At 41.5% G+C, this 15099-nt stretch overlaps 1 protein-coding gene across 1 annotated transcript in view; it reads left to right on the top strand.

The window, feature by feature from the left end:
- Positions 1-5050: 5050 nt before the first annotated feature.
- TG (thyroglobulin) overlaps positions 5051-15099 on the top strand; it is a 162036-nt gene continuing 151987 nt past the window's right edge. Inside the window, exons 1-7 of the mRNA XM_074888192.1 lie at positions 5051-5138; positions 6769-6877; positions 7793-7890; positions 8348-8551; positions 8905-9064; positions 13238-13344; positions 14459-14602. Coding sequence (XP_074744293.1) covers positions 5051-5138; positions 6769-6877; positions 7793-7890; positions 8348-8551; positions 8905-9064; positions 13238-13344; positions 14459-14602 — 910 coding nt within the window. The remainder of the gene's footprint in view (positions 5139-6768; positions 6878-7792; positions 7891-8347; positions 8552-8904; positions 9065-13237; positions 13345-14458; positions 14603-15099) is intronic.

A 15099-nucleotide genomic window follows, 5' to 3' on the forward strand; every position in this document is an offset into this window, starting at 1 on the left:
TATGTGCCTGGGCTCCCCTTCAGTGGACTTTTGTTTTGGTGAGCTAGTGGTGCTTGTATACGTTTTAAAGTGTTAGCAAATCTTCAGCAGCATTTTTAACCTGTAGTCAGTGAGTTATATGCAGTCATCGATACTCATTTACTTGTATACATGGCAAAGCTTTAGGGGCTCTTCAGTTGTGCTTTAGCCTGTAGGCAAATTATGCAGTCAGTAAATTATTTACAGTACTGGATCACTGTGTGGCAAAATAATTAGAAGATTTTTCTGTTCCTGAACTGCTTTGGTATTTAGCAATTGCAGTGTTTGAGTTTTGCAAAGCACTCAGTTCTTAAAACACAAATGTCTTCCAACAGCATGTTCACAGTGATGGCATCTCTTCGGGCAGAGGTCTGCCTTCTAAGGGTGTTTCTAGTTTTGTGCCTTTGTACAACGTCATTACAAAATAACTTCAATTTGCTTTTAGTGATTTATTTTAATATTGCCTACAAACTGTTGTTCAGGACTCTGGTAGAAAACAAATAAGTAAACAATGCTGAGAAAGTTCTTCTAGACATCCTGAGGACCAGGGCATAAATGATAAGCAGCAGATGAATGGACAGAATCTCAATGAGTTACTAACACAGAGAAATTCTTCTGTTGTTCACAGCAAGACCAGATATCATAAACATGTAACACTTCAAAATTTAAATTCTGAAACGTATTTTAATCATTATTGAGGGACAGTCTCAAAGCAGTGTCTCAAATGTAAGATACAAGGCCAAATTCAGACCTTGGCGTAATACACTGAAACACTTTTTTCTAATTGGCAGACTTATTAAGGAAGAGGTTTCCTGAATCAGACCAAACATCTAGCCAGCCCAGTGTCTTCAGTAGAAACACAATGTCAGCATCTGTGGAAACATACTGGCTACAAAAGATCTGTACAAGTTGGTCTTTCCCTTAGTGTGCCTTTCACCTCTGATAAACTGAGGTTTCCTTTAGCGATATCTTTATTGTGACCATCAGTTTTATCAATCACTGACAGATGAGTTTAATCCATCTTTTTTCATTCATTTCTCTCCGCAGCATCAGGTGACATACCGAGTTCCACAGCTTGGTTGTGGGATAGAAGGAGTTGTGTTTGTCCTTGAACTTGCTTTCTGACTCCATTGGCTGTATGCTATTGCCTTCAGTTCAGAGAAGGTTAAATACTGCATTATCAAAAAGACCAAAAGTAGTTTTGTCCTACTAGTACCAGAAGTTTGTCACCCTGTTGCTGTCCTTGTGTGACTGGTGGTGCCTTTTCTTGCTGCGTTAACTTGCTTTTGTCAAATGTTGAATCGATTCGGTGTGCAAATCTATGCACCACGGCACTGCGGGTTGCAGAACTGACTGCTGCTAGGGGTTTCAAAACAATCTGCATCCCAGATGTGGGAATAAAATAAATGTTTTTCTACCTTGCATCACTGTGGCACTATTAGATAGAGGAAAACTGCATTATCTCCCAAGTGTAAATAAGAAAAAAGACATTTTACCTGTCCTAGAAATGGTTCATTTCTGCAGGGACAAAGGCAAATTCAGATGTTCTTATGTGGCTTCTTGAGGTTCTTTTGTCATCAACGGCACTTTCTCAGCCAGTAAATTATAATACCAAAAAATGAGAAGTCCTCTGCTCACTTTTTTGATCCAGCCAAGTTTAGTATAGAAGTTACTGGAACTTCCTCATCATTCTGTCAGTGTGAAGAACATGTCATGCATGAAGTGACTGAAACTTGCATTATCTGGTGGGGCTATGCTTTTTTCCTTGTCGTAATTTAATGTTGCATCACATGAGGATTTTTTAAAACCTAATCAGAGATGTTAAAGTGCTTCACAAGGTCTTATTATTGTTATCTGTGCCAAAATCATGTGAAGAAGACTGAGACAAATGTCTCATGTTTGAGAAGAAATGTACCAAATGTAAAACACTATCTGTAAGTGTAATGAGTTACTAACAAGTGCTGTTAGTCTGTGTTTTTGCATAGTTTTCTTAAATTGTGGAAGAGGATTGACTAATGGTGATTTATTTAACATAGAAAAGCAGTCTATTATTTAAAAATAAATGATATGGGCATAATTTGCCAATGTTTTCAGTTCTTAAAATTTTTGCTTTCAATCTGCTGCTTCATTCAGGAGACTCCCTTAAGTTCATTTCTTAAACTAAGGTTGACTTCTCAGGCTCGAGTTTTATTTGAGCGGGAGCAACTTTTCTGTGTGTATAGATGTTTATGTATTTATATACAGGAAATGTTTACCCTTGAGCTTTCCAATATGTAAAAATTGCAGTTGCACAAACAGTTTTTTCTGCTAAGAAAGTGTATGCAAAACTGGAACAATGAATAAATGGTCTGCTTCGCCCTTGAGGTTTGTGATTTCAATGTTTCATCACACTGACATTTTTCTTTCCCCCAACATTTATAGTGTATATTTAATAGCTTTTTGCCAGCGTGTACAACAAACAAAACACTCATTTCCAGCACTAGAGCAATGATTTTGAAGACATGTTAGTTTTAAGGCCATATTGGCCACAGGGACCTTTTCTGCTTACTTCTTTTCTGCCCTTCATTGGTAAGCTAATTTAAGATATTCTTCCATCTTTTCTCAGGTGCTAAAAATAGAGGTCAATTCAATTGTCTCTTCACCAAAGGTTATGCAGTGAGGCTTTTCTTAATTTGAATTTGACCAGCCATAGACAAGTGCCTTTTTTTCCCTGACGAATGTGAGTTGCGCATATTGCTCTGTAAACTATTTTTTCCTTTTCTTTTTTTCTTTTTAATCCACAGGCCATTGCATCCCATTGAACTTGCATGTACCGAGATGCCCATCTTGGTTTGACGCACATCCAGAAGTGGTTTAAGTGATGCCAACTGCCAAAACCCACTTTCTCACTTTGTTTTTTAAGAGATTTTTAAGACTTGATTGTTCTTCCCAACTTGCATAGTTCAGAGGTTGTTTTCTGAGTGTTTCTGAAGGAAATAAAAGTAATCTTGAGAATCATCACTATGTAGATATTGCAGATTTGTGTTTCTTTCTGTTAGTAATAGCCCTTTGATACCTCCTTGGTTTCCAGTCTGCCTTACTGTGTTATCAGCTACTAATGACTTTGGTAGCAAAGAACAGAGAACAGTGAATAGCAATGAGCTTGCTTCTCTCCCCATTTGCTGTGCAAGGAACCTGAATGACTTTTTTACTAACTGTAGAAAACTGGACTAAATCAATATCACACACACTCTGGGTATGTGTTTCAGTGGCTTGGAAACTTCGTTGTACCTGGAAGCACTGACCCTGCTGCCCCGGGAGAGCCCATGATGCTGGGCTGGGCTGTCGCTTGTTGCTCTCCTGTACCTGCCCCACTGCACTGGGGCTCAGGCACAAAACTGAGGCTCTTGAAGCATACTTGAGTCAGAAATATATGTCATGATCAAACTTTTCATCTTTCCCAATTCAGCCACCCTAGTGCTAATGCTGGCTATCCTCCGTTTAGTCAGATTCCTTTGTTCTGCAGGTATGTTTCCCTACAAATCCTATGCCTATCCAGAAATCCATTTTCTTTCTGTGCCTGCTTAATCAGGGTTATTACAGGATTTCTATTCTTTATGCCTCTGAAGGTTGCCTTTTTTGGTCTGTCATCTACGTTGGACACATTCTTCATCATTTCCCAGTTTGATCTTTCTGCAGACTATTGGCTTTCCTCAAGTCCAGAGAAAGTAAAATCCAAATGTAGTCCCACTGATTTTAAAAAGGCTAGTCACGCTAAAGCAAGCTTGTGCTGCTGTTTGAGATCACATTTACCATATATATCAAACAGTGTTAACACTGAGTAGTCTACAGCCTACACAGAAGGATATTTGGATCAACATTAGCACAATGTTGGTCTGTAAGAGAGTATCAGAGTTGTTTCTAGACTGTCTAGTACTCATGAATCACAAACAAGAGTGCTGCTGTCACTTTTTCTTGAAATCAGCTTAAGTCCAGCATCAAACATGTCCTGCTGTTATTGTTTAGCTAATTATTCTGGTCTCATCTGTCCAACTACCTTTGCACAAGTGAGGGTGTGTTCTTATAATTCCCGGTGCATGTAAATGCTAACTGACAATCATAAAAGGTAGACAAGTAAGAACTGATACTCTGGAACCAAGGAAATAATATTTCTGATATGTTTTTGGTTGAGGATCTTGCATATGTCATGGAATCGGAACGGTTTGGGTTGGAAGGAACCTTTAAAGATCATCTAGTTCCAAACCTCTGCCATGGGCAGGGTCACCTTCCACTAGACCAGGTTGCTCAAAGCCCTGTCCAACCTGGCCTTGAAATGTAATTAGTACCAAAAAGCTTCACTTAACATGCTTAATGGTTATACAGATCTTACACCTGGAGGACAAAGTCCAAGAACCTAAACTGCTTCTCGTCAGATACTTGCCGGTATTGAAGTGCATGGTGCAAGTGGGATTAAAAGCAAAAGTTCGAATGCAGTTGACTGTGACCCACAATTCCCTTCATAGCCAGTGGGGCTGTGTCCAGCCCGTTTTTCACTTAATTAAAAAAACACATTATGAATTGTATTTACACCTAGTGCTGCAGTGCTTGGAGGCCTAACTCTTCCCTTGTCCCCTCAGCAGACTAGGCTCTCTAGAAACACAAAAAAGTTCACTTCTGATACAGAGCACAGTCTGATTGCACCACAGCGCAGGTGAGTGCAGGAGCTCTTGTCTGGGGTCATGTCAATATGCTTCATTTGCATGTTGATTTAACTAAGTCCGCCCTGCGCCTGCTGCCACTTGCTCTCCTCCCCCATGACCAGGGTCATCAGTGCTCCCTGGAGCGGGGATAAGAACTGGCTGAGGAGAACCACAAGGGATGTTCCAGGTGAATGGGCCTCTTGTGGTTTTCTCAGAAGCATTGTATGCGTCACTTGCCCAATTCTGTGGCCGGTCTACCAGTGCATAAGTGAACCCATCCACACGATGGCTGCTATAAAAAGGCAGGCGAAGACTGCATGGGGTGTGCAGCGGTGCCTCACTGACAAAAGGGGATGGAGCTCTCCCATCGCAAGATGGGTTCCATCCCATTTTGCATCCTTCTTTGCTGCTTCGTTAATATAGCAGCAGCCAATATATTTGGTAAGTATACTTATTTTCCTTTGTCTATATCCAGTAGTGACTGTGCTCCTGTGATCTTTGTACTGCTCTCCATATTATTCTGGCAAATTATATAATGATCTTGAATCTTTCACACTGCAGACTTAGGTAGTTATTGTGTGCTGTGCAAACTGAGTTTGGACTCCAGGTTAAACACTAACCTATAAGGGTCTTTAAATGGTCAGGGTTATCTGAGTTCAGTACACCTGGATTTTGGGTGGGAAAAAAAAATGTTTTCTGGAAGAACAGGCTGGGCTAGAGAAGGAGCTTGGGTAAGAAATGTGGTACTGCAGGGATGTGAAGGTCCTAAGATTATTTCTTCTACTTGTATGTGCCATCATCTAATTTAAGATTGAACCTTAAGATACTGGATAGTCTGAGTGTCATCCCCAGTTCTTTGGTCTGAGTTCGATAGTCCTGCACAACAAGGAATTTGAATCTCTGAATTAATCTCTTAACTCAGATGTCTTAGTAGACCCTCTCTAGCACTGTACACAGGGATCTCCGCACATCACAGAGCAAATGTATTAGAGTCATGTTTGAAATGAAAATGGTGAGGTTTGCCTACATGTGGATGTCTATAGGTGAGCAAACCTAAAATCCTTTTACAGTCTCATGAAAATTTTCACATGGGCTTAAAGGGACATGGTGAAAGCTCACAGAAACAGAAGTGATTGAGAGGTTTTAGGTGCACAGAAACTGACTGTGGTTAAAGTCATCCCTGAGCTGCAAATTATTGGAGACTGAAAAGTATTCAGAATACTTATGATGTATTTCAACTCAGCTCAGACCAAATACTTGATTAGGTGAATCTCTGGTCTAAATTACTGTAGCTATGGTTTTATTTGTTTACTATATTTTTATAGAACTAGTCAATGGAATTAAAGAGTAATCAGATTTTGAGGATGGAGAAAGTATCAGCTCAACTAATCTGTTCTGTTAACAATAACCTACTGAATTTCATCATTCTCCTAAAACAGCATTCAAATGTGGGTTTGAATGTATTAAGAACTGAAGAGTCAACTGTTTTCTTGCTAGGTGGCTTCAGTAGTTAGTTGATCACTTGCCCCAGTAAAAACTGAGAAGTGCTCTTAATATGAATTAGTCTGATGCTAACTGCTAGACACTGTTTCTTTTTAGGTCTTTCACGAGATTAAGAAGAAATACCTCTCCTTTTGGTGGAATAGTTAATGACTTAACTTCAATAAAGAATAAAAACTCAGAAACATGAATAGTGATGTGTGTGGTTATGGCAAAGGGCTATTTCGTGGTAATAGTCACAACAAACTCTGAGTAAGTAAAGTGCCCCAGCTACCAGAAAATGATAGCCATACCGGTACAGAACAGAGACTAATTAAATACAGGCCTCGGAAAGGAGTTTGTGAGCATCTCCATCATGTGCTTATCCTGCAGCTGGCAGCCCAGAGGCTTTGTTCAGTACCTCCCTGTGCTGTCCCATGCAGAAAGGCACACAAGGAGCAATGGAGAAACAACCAAGGAAGACCCATGAACCTGGGGCTGTCACCACACAGCGTTGGCACTATCAGGGTTTTGATAAGTACAGGCTTGTGGTGAAACCACCCTTACGTGTTTACCTTCTTGCTGCTTTCAGAGTATCAGACAGATTCCCAACCGTTACGTCCATGTGAACTTCAGAGGGAAAAGGCTTTTTCAGGAGGAGAAACCTATGTTCCTCAGTGCTCAGAAGACGGCCAGTTCAGGTAATTCATGACTGCTATTTTCTGCTGTTATACAATGTGACCTTTCGTTACTAATGAAAGCTTTAGCCTCTGTTTTGAAGAGCCTCCATATCGATGAACTGGAGGGTGAGGGGTGCACGAGACTTGAAGTGGTTTCATTGAGCCATGTTGCAGATCCAGCCTCTTCTGAATGAATTCCCTGTTGCTAGAAATAATCTCTGGGTTAAGAGGTCAATCTAAGACCTCTTAATAGGCTAATCTTGGCAGCATTATTTGCATGTTAAACACTTGGTGCAGCTTCCTGTGTAATGCAACTGCTGTCTTCCTACGCATGTGCATGGGCACATGGTCTGTGACCAGTGTGCCAGCTGGCACAGCTGAGCCAAGTTGACTGGGAGAAGTTATCCACCCTGCTCTAAGTGGCACAGTTGGGTTTCCTTCTAAAGGCAGTAAAGGAATTAAAAAGCGCATGGAGAACAGTGATATATAGAGCAGCATGTTGCCTGAAGACACAAGAAGTTAATGAGTTACAGCTGAGGCTGAGGGAGAGTATAGATTGTAATGTTCTCTACTATTATCGTATTGTTGTTGCCTTGGGTGGGGGACCTTGACCATTCTAGATTTGACTCAGAAAATGTCTCAAAATGTGTGGTAAATCTCAAATACTGAGAATTAGGATTCTGTCCAACCTGCTTTCTTCCTGAATGACTTAAAGTCACTTATCTGCAATTCCTGAAGACTTCAAAGAATTACTAGAATCAAGAGCTCCCGTCAGGTAGAGTTAGAGTCGCCAGAAACACAGCCCTTTCTATTCCAGTATTTGTGGTGTTAAAGTACTTGAACTTGTTTGGCTTGCTTTATGTTTTTGTTTATGTCCCGTACTGACTGAGGACTCTCATTAACAAAATAAAATATGTTACTTGCGATCTCCTTCAGGACAGTTCAGTGCAGTAGGAATGGTCTTTCCTGTTGGTGTGTGGATGAGAATGGCATTGAGGTACCTGGCAGCAAACAGAATGGTTATCCCATATCTTGTAAGTCACAAGTTTCTATTTTTGTTTAGATTTGGTAAAAACCATTTATACCTGCATTTGAACTGCTGAAATCAAGGATAGGTTAGCCCCAGACTTGGATGGACTCTAGTTTGTTGTACTTTGCTGGGTCTTTCTAGTGGAAGTTCTGGAGTTCCTTCAAGGCTGATCATGAAACCCTGATACACCTGGATGGTCTGTATTTACGAAGGTCACAGTAATGTAAATCATGAATGGAAGATCAACTTGGGGTATTGGCTTTTGAGTTGGAGAGCTTCAACCCGATCTGTGGTGGGTTTCTCTCTACCAATGTTCATAACCTCAAGTCCATCAATGTCTTTATGCCATTTGGGTGGCAGAATCAGAACTTCTAGCTCTGAGAAAACTCAGATTGTCTTAATAAATGATTCAGTGCCCAATAAGTACCTTTGTCTAACAGTGCCCCTCTCTGGTGCTACAGGCTTATCCTTTTGCCAGCTGCAAAAGCAGAGGATCTTGGTGAGTCGATACATCAACAGCAGTAGCATCTCCTACATCCCTCAGTGCCTGGATTCAGGGGCTTTTGATGCAGTGCAGTGTGACACAAAGCTGGGTCAGTGCTGGTGTGTAGATCCAGAAGGAATGGAGATTTATGGCACCAGACAGAGAGGGAAGCCAACGCGGTGTAAGTAATATTCAACAAAACAGTGGGGTTTGTCGGTTTGAAGGGTTTGGTGTGAATGAAAGGTGGTAGATCAGGAGCTTCGACACTGCAGCCTACACTTATCCTGTGGAAGTTTAGGTGTTTAACTGAGGCATTCAAGTCCCTGTTTTGTAGAATCATAGAGTATCTCAAGTTGGAAGGGACCCATAAGCATCCTCGAGTCCAACCCTCGTCTCCTCATACAGACAATAGGAGGAACCTGGGTGTCGATGTTCAATGTAATGAATCTAGCCCCCTTCCAAAACATGGGGTGGCTATTCAGCTGTTCGTGGGAAGTTAAAGTACCAGGAAACATTACCTTTGTTTCCCATCAGGTCCGGGGAACTGTGAGATTCGAGACCGTCGCATTCTGCACGGATTTGGGGAGAAGAGCCCACCACAGTGTTCAGCAGATGGAGAGTTTCTGCCTGTCCAGTGCAAGTTTGTCAACACTACGGACATGATGTTCTTTGATCTCATTCATGGTTATAACAGGTAAGAGCACAGGCTTCTGAAACAGGAAAGCTATCCTGCATATCTCTTCCAGTCACTGTCTTACTGCTTGCTTTCTTCCACATGAAGCCCTTCATCTGTGACCACAGATGATATTTTCTCTTAATGAATGGACCAAGTAAAAATCAGTTTTCTTCCACATTAAATGTGCTCATTTAGAAAAAAATGGTATTCCCTCCCTGCAGTCTAATCAGTGTGTCCTCAGCAGTAGATACCGCATTGCAATCTGTATTTGGAAAAGTAGCTAGGGCTACTTTTCAGACAGACACACAACAACAGAGATAAATGCACAAGGAACAGAGGAATTCAGATGTATATATGAGGTAGGAATGATGATTCCATATGGGAGATGAAAACAGGTGGACAGATGGACAAGTGGCAATATGCAAAGAGCAAGTTTCATGTGATGATGGGAAACCAGCAAGTGATGAAGGGACATGCTGACATTGGACTGGCTTTGAGTGGTTTGAGAGGGCTGGGGAAGACTTCAAAATGCTGGATCAAATCCTTGTTCATGGGAGCAAGAAGATGTTTTCCTGTGGAGGAGCTGGGAATTAATGCTCAGATGGAGAAATAAGAGATGGTTAAGGGGAACTGCAGGGGAGGAGTTTGTTTTAGTGCAGATGCTCACAGTCCTCAGAGAAACCTTTTGGTATTTCATGAAGTGCCGTTATCTTGGTATCTCAGTCAACACATTTCTCCAGTGGAGGGCAGTGAAGTAAATGTAATGTCTCATTCTGACTTTACTCTGTAGTAGCAAAGGCATTTTATTGTAAGCATCAATTTTGCTGTTTTGAGGATTTTCTGTTTTAATTTAAGCAAAAGTGAACGGCAGGCCCAAATGCACAGTGCAAATTTGTCAGAGATTTCAGAGAGGTTATTTTGGCAAGAGCAAAATAATCTGGCTGTTTTGTTTGTTGGCCTGTAGAGTGTGGAAATTCTAAAAGAGCAATCACAGAGGAGAAAGCAATGCTTTAAATGAGTATTTTTTTCTTCTGCTGTTTGGAGATCTGTCTACAAAGACCTGCAAGACTAGGCTTTTCTTGTGTCCATGTCATGTAATTAATCACAGAAGGATCATTTCACTCCCAGCTGTCTACCTTTCTAATTATGGCATTGACTTAACCCATTACCATCATATCTGAGTATCTCAGGTGATTAATATGTTTATTTTCACACTATTCCTACCTGAAATGTCATTATCCTGTCCCATAAAAAGGAGGCCAGAATACGGAGTTGAAGGGATGAGTTCCACATCATTGGACTATAGCAGAACAGGGATTTAAACCCATATTTTATGTTCATGTGGAACCAGTGGAGCAACTTTCTTTTTTTGAAATCTAGACATGTCACACTAACTCCATTCCCAAATCATTTCCCTACACCTTCATAAATATTCCAGAATAAATCAGCAAGTTAAAAAATATAAATGGAGAAATTCAGAAGCTTAGAGCTAAGACTTTCCCAAGAGGAAGACTTTTGGAATGAAAGATGAGCCCGAATTTCCTGCCTCACCCTAATAACTTGACTGCTGTTACTTATTTTCTACAGACTGTGCCCAGGTCCTGCTTAGACGGGCAGACAGATAGATAGAAAGCCTTGTAGCAAATTGATGGGAATGATCAAAAAATCAAAAGTCAAGGAGGATCTTTTTATTTTCTTGCTATAATTTTCATCAGACTGAAGACCTTGTGTCAGTGTTTTTATCCCAGCTCACTAGGTTCTGCCCTATTATGTATTATTTCATTGACAATGGAAAAAAAACATGATTTGTTTTTCTCCCTCTATTTCTGAATAGTCAGTGAGAAAGATATCTATAACTTGGGCTGCATATATGAAAATAGAAGGGGTTACTTACAAACCTGCTTTTGAAGATCAGTAATGAGTTGTCTTTGCTGGAAGCCAAGAGCAGAGACTCAGTTTGAAGAAAAGGTCAACAACCTCACATTTATTTACTTTCTCATCTTTTTGAGTGCGAGCATTCTTATTGAAACACATGGATACACTATAAATTTATTCATGATGTAATTGCTTCAGCCATTGTTTTGGACCGTGTCTGATAGATGAGGTACTCTGAGTTATCACTACTCATCTCAAGGGCTGTGATTAAAAAGAGGCTGAGAAAAGAAGTGGCAGGAAGTGAGTTTTCCAAGTAAGGTGAGAAAAGTTCTGTCCTCTTGTTTATGTGGGCCTAATTTATATCCGTTTGTACTTTATTTAGCTGTACTCTCAACTTGGAACAAAAATAACCAGAATGACAGGATATGACTACACATCTGCCCCATATAAAAGTAGTGTAATTATGCATGTGACTTCTTAACATTGAGGATGAAAGAAAGCAGCATGCAGAATTTTTTCATTGCATCCTGTTTCACTCCGCTAGATGTTGAGATGCTGAGGTGATGAGCTCCAAGGACATGAGCAGTGCAGAGGTCTGCCTTTGGATATAGAAGCATTGCTCTCCTAAGAAGAGAAAAGACCATATTCCTGATTGGGCAGCAGTCAGTGCATGAAAATTCAGGGGAGCAAAACGCTCTTGAAATACCCCAAGCTATATATGTCCGTGTGTACACTGAAGACGATAAAAATATGGTATTTAGGTGTTTGTATCTTAAATTGCATTGTTTTAGTGCTGGCAGAAATCCCTTTGTGCCCTGAAATATGACATTTTGATTGCTTTTAACATGCCAATGTCAGCAGCAGAGCAGGATTTGACTATCCAAAGTGGAGGGAGTCAGTAGGTTTTTAATTTGAAGACATGAAAGAGTGCCAGAGAGAAGCAGCGCTACACAGGGATGCGCAAGCTCTGAGACAGGAGCACTGCTGGATAACGCTGGGAGAACCCCAAGGTTACCAACCCCTTCCTCTGCCAGGGGTTGCTGTTGCTTTGTGCGTTCCCCAGCTTGTGCTTTGATGTGCTGAGGAAGCAGTAACATCTTCAGCTCTCCTGGCAAGAGGTGGTAGAGGTCTCAGGCAGACTCCACTCCTCTCACCTAACTGCTGGCTCTGAGCCAAAGCATTTCACTGCATTTCCCAGGGACACTGCAGACTGCATGTGCTAGAGCAGCCCTGAGACTTCAGGACGGTGGCACTGGAGTTGAAGCTGGTCATAGTCCCAGTTTCACAGGGTCACTGTAAACTACTTTGGCATGTTGACCTTTTCCCAGTTGATCAGGGCCTAATCCACCATTACTCTTACTGCTAAGTGTCCTTCCGTGGTAAAAACCTAATTTGTGTAATTCTCTGAATGTCTTGAGCAGAAAATTCCCCTTCCTTGTTGCTAGATTTTCCCAAATAAGCCACATGGAGCTGGGACACCAGACTTTTATCATATTTCAGGGTAAGGGTATGTGGCTGTAAAATAATATGATTGTTTTGGAACTGGGCACTTTGAATCTTGAAAAACTTATCTCATGTTTGCTTGGTGAAACTGTAGAGTGTCTGTCAGTTAAGATCACATTTATCACATTTTTTCCAACTCTGACCCTATCAAGTTTCCTTCCTAAATCATTGCTTTGATGGAATCTTGCTGTTGTCACTCCTAGAATATTATACTGGAAACTTGCATCTCTTTGATCTCCAGAAGTAAGAGTCTTACTTGTAATATATTAAAAAGCCTTTCTCCTTAATCTGTTGAGCTATGCTCTGAAAATGAAAAAGATTAGTGAGGTTTGTATCAGCTTTTGTGCTTAACTCAGTGCAGAAAGCATATGTAGCACATAGGGAAGAGGAAGCAACCTGTTTGTTTAGGCACTCTGCCATCCTGTGCAGATTTGTGGCAGCAGCTAATGAACGGGTGTTGTAATAACATTAAGCCAGCGTCCGTCTATTTTACAGTCTTTGACAGGCTTTCAAAGATGAGAATAGAATTGAAAATAAGTGTTAGATGCTGGGTACCTGCTTAGAAAGGATCAGAAATCTGTCTGAAGGGAGATTGTCCTGTGTTTGTTTTAAAAAATGGCATTTAAGAGACTTGTCAGCCTGCTGAAACACTGGTCTGGATCATGTCAGAGCCTGGTTGCCACGAGGAGACCAAAGGGTTCTGTGCTCTGCAGACATCCTTGCCATACAAATTCGGGAGGGAAACACAGATGGTGCTTTGTCATTGTCGGCGGGCCTCCCAGGCTCTTCACAGGAGGCTGCTTTTCCTTCCAGGCTCCCGGGGGCTTTCCAAACGTTCAGCTCCTTGCGGGAGACATTCCCGGAGGTCTCTGGGTACTGTTACTGCGCGGACAGCCTGGGGAGAGAGTTGGCAGACACTGGTGAGTACCCTCCAGCGTCTGATCCTTTAACTTGAGTGGCTTTGAATTCCCAAGGGAAAGGACAAATAACAAGTATCAGTCTTCAGATTCATTTAGGACTTCCATTTCACTCTTACACAGGGTAAGACCACTGCAACCAGTGTAGTGCCCATGGGAAGGGCTGGAGCTCAGTAATGAACTCCCACCCTTAGGAGCAGTGCTTCAGTCAGTAGCAAGTGGAGTTGCTGCCCGGGAGCTAATCCTGTCCTTTTTGGGATGGTGGAATAGGGTTTCTGAATGTCCAACCTCTGCACACACTAGAAAGCTGTGTCATATCCAATAAGTCTGATTAGCAAATGCAGGGGAATATAAAGGGTCTGGAGGCAGAAATATTTTCTTCTTGCTCAGGTAGAATCATGGAATGGTTTGGGTTGAAAGGGACCTTTAAAGATCATCTAGTCCAACCCTCTGCCATGGGCAGGGACATCACATGGTCCTTCCTTTTCTCTCATAGCCTCAGGATACCTTTTAGGCATGTTAATAGTTGATGGGACACTTTCAAGGAAAGAATGATTTTCCAAGAAGGAGGCATGAGGAGGTTGAGAACTTCCAGCTCCTTTTCCTTAGATAATGTGGTTTTAAAAAACTGGGAAAAATGCCAACCATAATAGCTTAAAATTTAGGTGGTAGATGAGAACTCCAACATTTAATTCCCACAACGGTGAGAAGGTCTCAAAAAATTTGTGCACTCAGGGAAACTACTGCATGTCTTTTTTTTTTTTTTTTTTTTTTTTTTTTGTATGCAATCAAAATTACTGGGAATTGTTTATGGTAACATCAGTTTCCAAAATTTCATCAATTACTCTACTGCAGACTGAACCTAACAAAATCACAGCACAGTGCAGGTTTGGGGATGTTCTTTCTGCTTTTTCTGGCAGATGTCAAGGCATAAAGCTAGTGACCGGGCACCCATATGGTGCAGTGCATTAGGGTTATGCAGTACAAATTCACATTTGGCCTGTTAAGGGAACTGGTTTTCTTCTTCCTGATAAGCTTCCATTTCTGCTACTCTGGTGTAAAGCATGTGACTTCTGTCTTAAAAACAGGCTCTGTGCTAAAAGTCTCTCTTTCCCAGGCTTGGAATTGCTGCTTGATGAAGTGTACGACACAGTTTTCTCTGCGCTGGAGCTTGCCCGCACGTTCACAGAGACTAGCATATATCGGATGCTGCAGAGGCGGTTTCTGGGGGTTCAGCTAGCTACCTCTGGCAAGTTCCGGTGTAAGTAGCAACCAGGTGATGCCCTGCAAATAAGGTGACAATTCTGAAGCTTATATGTGACAGCTGCTGTTGGGGAGAGTTGTTCTAGGAGTCTCTTGCACTAAAAGTGTATAATATCACAGTTTCAGTAGAAGACTCAAGGTCCCTGAATTGCAGCTGGCTTTTAACCTCCGGGTTGTACATTCTTACAAGCAGATTGTACCCGTCATCTGATGCCGTGCACCTGAAGTTTGCATTAGTTGAAATCCCATGAACTCTCCCTATCTCTTGCCCTGAGATTATGAGGATGGATCTGATGATTTATTAAATTAAAAGCCTGAGAAAATGACCCTTAATTTATGTTGTTACACTCAAAAATAGGAAGGGTCTTACACTGACCACAACACACTCGATCCCCAGGAGACCACACAAAAGTTGTAGTGCCTTAGCCAGCAAGGCTGAACTTCTGGATCTGCTCTTTGGCACATTCTCTCCCCAGCCGGGGCAGGCAAAGGGTG

The sequence above is a fragment of the Strix uralensis genome, chromosome 1 (assembly GCF_047716275.1).
Source record: "Strix uralensis isolate ZFMK-TIS-50842 chromosome 1, bStrUra1, whole genome shotgun sequence".
Classification (NCBI taxonomy): domain Eukaryota; kingdom Metazoa; phylum Chordata; class Aves; order Strigiformes; family Strigidae; genus Strix; species Strix uralensis.